The 5,470-nt window shown below is 46.3% G+C and overlaps 1 protein-coding gene across 1 annotated transcript; it reads left to right on the plus strand.

Annotated features, from left to right (window-relative positions):
- Nucleotides 1-267: 267 nt before the first annotated feature.
- LOC139446045 (universal stress protein in QAH/OAS sulfhydrylase 3'region-like) lies at nucleotides 268-5,127 on the plus strand. The gene is made up of 4 exons (XM_071227309.1): nucleotides 268-435; nucleotides 1,589-1,669; nucleotides 2,400-2,518; nucleotides 4,726-5,127. The coding sequence occupies exons 1-4, from the start codon at nucleotides 369-371 to the stop codon at nucleotides 4,927-4,929; spliced, it is 471 nt and encodes a 156-aa protein (XP_071083410.1). The 5' UTR covers nucleotides 268-368; the 3' UTR covers nucleotides 4,930-5,127.
- Nucleotides 5,128-5,470: the final 343 nt, after the last annotated feature.

A 5,470-nucleotide genomic window follows, 5' to 3' on the forward strand; every position in this document is an offset into this window, starting at 1 on the left:
AGTCTTGTCCAACTTAATTTGCATAATAAAGCCAAAACTTGTTTTTTTCTTGTTCTGTGTTTGTACGCTGATGTAAGACAAGGACACCAATATGGCTGCTTGTAAGTGGGCGATGTTTATGTTGTCCATGACCGTCTACCCGGAATGTTCCTTACAGATACCAGCGTTGTCTTCCCATCCTAGCTACAATCAGATTCCTTGACCTCTGTTGGCAGTCCTAGGTCTCCCGAGCCTATATATACGTTATTTTGAAACTGCTCACTCCATCTGCCGCCTGAGAAATCTCGTTCGCAAGTAACGGGTTTGTGGGATCTTGCAGAACCTAAGATTTCAGCTTGCCACTCGCCACCGGAAACGGCTTTGAAGCCATGGCTGACATACGGAACATCGTGATTTCCATGGATGGAAGTGATTGTGCCGATTTTGCCTTTGAATGTAAGTATTACCCTGACTTACTTTCATTCGCATTCCTCTCGAGAGGACCCGTGAAGATACGGGGTAGAATAGGTCTTCAGGAACCCATGATTGCCATACAAGGCGACGATGCTTGTCGTAAGAGGCGACTAACGAAATAAGGCGACGATGCTTGTCGTAAGAGGCGACTAACGAAATAAGGCGACGATGCTTGTCGAAAGAGGCGACTAACGGAATAAGGCGACGATGCTTGTCGTAAGAGGCGACTAACGGAATCAGGTGGTCGGGCTCGCTGACTTGGTTGATGCATGTCATCGATCTAAAATTGCGTGGATCGATGCTCATGATATCAATCACTGGATTGTCTGGTCATACAGCTGGAATATTGCTTAGTGCGGCGTAAAGCAACAAACCAAACCAAAATCCTCTTGAGATATTTAGTTTTAAAGTGTAATTGTATTTGGTTATCAATATATGCTTGCATTCAGCAGGTTCGATAAGCAAATATATTATAGTTCGATATACAAATACGCTAAACTTGAAGGCACCAACTCGCTATTCTTTCAACAAAAGTGGTATGTGTGAAGGGGGCTTATAATCAAAATGCATGTGTTGTGATACGATCGGCCTCGTGGAGGGTCAGTGCTGGAAAACATACCCAGTGTCCGTGTGGTTGCAACAGTAACCTGGCTGAGTGTGCGTCAGCACGCGCCATCGCCGTGGACCGTTGCTCGTACTGACACTGGTTGTTTGACTGACCCACAGCTGATCCCTTGCAAGCCGTTGTGACACAGCTGGCATTATGCTGTCTACGACGTAATACAACCACCCACTAACTCATTGGTATGTCATTTGTGACCGTCCAAAGTGAGCGTGCTGCATCTTGTCCGACCCATGAAAATCCGGATTAGAATAGGTCTTCGGCAACCCATACTTGTCTTAAGAGGCGACGAACGGGATCGGCTGGCTCGCTGACTTTGATGCATGCATATCATCGTAACCCAATTGCGTAGATCCTCTCTCGCTGGATTGTCTGGTCCAGACTCGATTTTATACAGACCGCCGCCATATAGCTGGTATATTGCTGAGTGCGGCGTTAAACAACAAACAAACAAACAAACACGAATGCATGCTTCGACCACAACGTGACTGGTGCCGGGGTGTTTCATTCCAGGGTATTTGGAGCAGATACGCAGACCGAATGACCACGTGATATTTGTCCACTGTCCTGAATACAACGCAATGTTTGAAGCAGGTTGGTATTCCGGATATGAGCACTCTAGATCTGCGTGGTCGGGGTGAGTGAGTGAGTGAGTGAGTGAGTGAGTTAATGCTTTATGTCACATCGGCAATATTTCAGCCACATCTTTGCTTGGTCGGAGAGCTGGGAATTTGGAGCAGAATAAGGCTCTCACTCTGTTCGAGTGTGCATGCGGGCGGTTGTGAGTGAGTGAGTTGGGTTTAACGCCGATTTTAAAATTATTCCAGTTGTCACGGCGTGTCAGCTGAATGTGGGAGGAAAGCCCGAATTGATGCATGTCTGAGACATTTACCACTTCGGTGAAACCCACGAGCACGGGTATGGTGCTGACAAACCTAGAAACATAGTCGGGTCGAACCGGGATTCGAACCCACAATCATAGGTTTCTGGCGTGCCCAAGGGACGCAACTCTGAACATCGAATCGCGGCGCCTTAGACATGTTTTCGTAAAACCTACATGGAATCGGAGTTGGTCACACAAGGTCATGTGCGTGTGGCATAACGGATATTGCAGCTGTTTTGGGGGGTGAATGTGTAGTCTTGGCTGGTCATATTTATGTTTATGTGTGTGCGTGCGTGCGTGTGTGCGTACGTGTTAGTATCATTATATACTGAACGTAGCTGCGGTCGTTGATTCGGGCCGTATATACTCTAGTCATGTTGTGCGCATGCTCGTATTTTCCATTAACACCGAGCAACCATAAGTCGATACATTCCTGTTCAGTTTCGTTTGGCATGGGCGAGGCGACGGTGGAAGGGGACATGACGAAGATGTTTGGGAAGGAGGCGAAACGAATCAAGGAGCTGGTCAACAGTCTTGCAGAGAGGTTGAGAGCAGTGATGGTAGGGCTGACTATTGGGTGTTCTACATTATGATAAACGTTGACCAGGCAGAAATGATAAATTATTCATTCTATCTGTGAAGGGTGTTTGGGAAGATTTGTGGTTTGGGTAAATAAAGTACGTTTTCATGAACAAATACGGTCTTTTCATTGAATGTTAGTTAACAATATGCAATAACATCAGTAATATATACTGAACCAAATTAAAAACTTCAATCCTAAAATTTTAACATTTTGACCAATTATCATTGTGGGCCCTTATTTAAACAGTAATGACCACGTATTGTCTTCAGATAACACCCGTTTTTGTGCAGGTGAATCGATCAAAATCATGTGCTCAGCACTATAGTGGCAAAAGTGGTTTTTCACGTGCAACTGGTCACGTGGCCATAATACCGCACGTGTTTTCAGCCATACTTGTTCGCAGTCATTAACAAAAAAAGAAAAACACCAAGAAAACAAAAGTCTTTTGTCATGCCACGCCTTTCAAATGTGCAACGTGAACGTGCCATCGGCATGTTGCAGACGAGAACGTCCGTAGCTGAAGTCGCAAGGACGATGGGTTGTAGTCGACGGACTGTTTATGATTTACAGACGCGTCTACAGCAAACGGGTACCACCGCTGATCGCCCTCGGCCAGGTCGACCACGTGTGACGTCACATGCAGAGGATCGTCAGATTGTCTTACGTCACCTCTGTAACCGATTTTTGACGGCTACATCAACCAGAAATGAACTGTTTAGGTGTAGACTGAGTGGGCAAACTTTTCGAAACCGCCTGAGAACTGCTTACCTTCAAGCACGACGGCCATACTGCGGGCCGATTCTGACTCAATTACACAGACGTCAACGTCAATTGTGGGCACAGCGACACTTACGATGGACTCCGAGGAATTGGAATCAAGTCGTCTTCAGTGATGAATCCCGATTTAATCTTCGATTTGCTGATGGTAGGGCGAGGGTGTGGAGGCGGCGTCATGAACGTTACGCCCAGTGTTGTGTACAGGAAGTTGACAGATTTCGAGGCGGAAGTGTCATGGTGTGGGATGCTTTCTGTGGCAATGCACGTTCCAGGCTTCTTGTCATACGTGGCAACCTCAACGCTGCTGCTTACCGCGACCAGGTACTGGCACCAGAACTTCTGCCTTTTATGGCAGCACATGGACCCGGTTTGATCTTTCAACACGACAATGCCAGACCCCACACAGCAATTTTGACAAGGAATTTCCTTCAGAATGCGTGAGTCAACGTCATGGACTAGCCGTCAAGGTCTCCCGACCTCAATCCCATCGAACACGTCTGGGATGCTCTTGGCAGAAGTCTGCGCACTCTCCAGAACCAACCGCGGAATTTGCAAGATCTTGGCACCATTTTGCAGCAACAATGGCGTCGTCTTCCCAATCATGTGTTCACAAGCATCACAAGGTCCATGCGGAGGCGTTGTGTGGCAGTTGTCAACGCACATGGTGGCTATACCCGCTACTGAACTTGTGTGCCATCAGATTCTCGTGCTTGGGACTTATGATTTAAACTGTTGATGTTATTACGGAATACCGTAGGTGCTTGGAACAAATTATTGTTACCACCGTTAATTAAAATCCTTCTTTGGACATTAATGATTAAAAATTACCTTCTCTCATACATTTGTCAGTTGTATATCATATGTGGAATTACTTTTAAAAATGTGAAGTTTTTAATTTGACTCAGTATATCTAAAATGTTTTCGCGAAGCAAAGCAGGGCCTCAGATCTGTCTCAGGGACTGCTGGTCGTTTCAGATTTTTAGGTTCGCTCCGTTATGTTCCTTGGCACGTAACCCGTGCTCGAGGGCTTCAGAGTGGGTGAGTATGGCTTTACGCCGCTTTAAGCAATATTCCAGCAATATCACGGCGGGGGACACCAGAAATGGGCTTCAAACATGTCGGGAATCGAACCTGGGTCTTCGGCGTAACGAGCGAACGCTTTAACCACTAGGCTACCCGATCGCCCCCGTGGGCTTCAGACATTTGGGAAACACCTGACATCGCCGTGATATAGCTGAAATACTCACTCCCACTACATCTACTGCACAGGTTGAAAGTGTTCTGCTTGGAATGATACGATGCTCCGAGATATCATTGATGCTCCATGTTTTACTTGTATATGTATACGGAAAGAGACGATAGTTGCCGATTGGGGACCGAATGTAACGAGCGTGATATCCTTTTCAGCTCAGTGGAAAAGTGAAGTGCGTCCCCGGAAACCCAGGAGAGGTCATCCTGAAGGTCGCGGAGGAGGAACACGCTAGCTTCATCATCACAGGCAGAAGGGGCATCGGAGTGTTACAACGCACATTCCTCGGCAGCGTCAGCGACTACGTCGTGCACCACAGCCCAATTCCCGTTCTCGTGTGTTGTTACAAACACACTCACTAGCACCGACCATGTTTGTGACGAACAGTATGTTTTGCGATACTTAAAGAAGGCCTCCTGACGAAGTAACGCTTATTTGTGGCTCTACAGAACCAGAGTTTTATCGATTATGTTCTGGTAAAAGTCCCAAATCGAATTCTCTCGAAAACTATGTACATAATTTGCTGATAACTTAATGAAACGCAAAGTCCCGTATTATTGTATGATTTGTTGTTTGTTGTTTTGACGCCGCACTCAGCAATATTCCAGCTTTATGACGGCTTCCTATAAATATTCGACTCTGGACCTGACAATCCAGTGATTGACATCGTGAACATCGATCTATGCACTTGGGATACGATGACATGCATCAACCAAGTCAGCAAGCCTGACCATCAGATCCCGTTAGTCGCATCTTACGACAAACACAGTCGCCTGGTACGGCAAGCATGGGTTGCTGAAGACCTATTCTTCACTGGTGTATTTCTGTGTGAGGTCACTTTTATTGGATTTGTACGTTTCGAATATCTAACGTCGCTTATTACGAGGTGGCTCCACAGAATAG

Source organism: Haliotis cracherodii, unplaced genomic scaffold (assembly GCF_022045235.1).
Source record: "Haliotis cracherodii isolate W230 unplaced genomic scaffold, xgHalCrac1.p SCAF_6, whole genome shotgun sequence".
Taxonomy (NCBI): Eukaryota; Metazoa; Mollusca; class Gastropoda; order Lepetellida; family Haliotidae; genus Haliotis; species Haliotis cracherodii.

Coding starts and splice junctions, on each gene's coding strand:
- LOC139446045 (XM_071227309.1), top strand. CDS start 369: ATGGCTGACATACGGAACATCGTGATTTCCATGGATGGAAGTGATTGT. Junction 436..1,588: donor TGCCGATTTTGCCTTTGAAT/GTAAGTATTACC, acceptor GTTTCATTCCAG/GGTATTTGGAGCAGATACGC. Junction 1,670..2,399: donor CAACGCAATGTTTGAAGCAG/GTTGGTATTCCG, acceptor ATTCCTGTTCAG/TTTCGTTTGGCATGGGCGAG.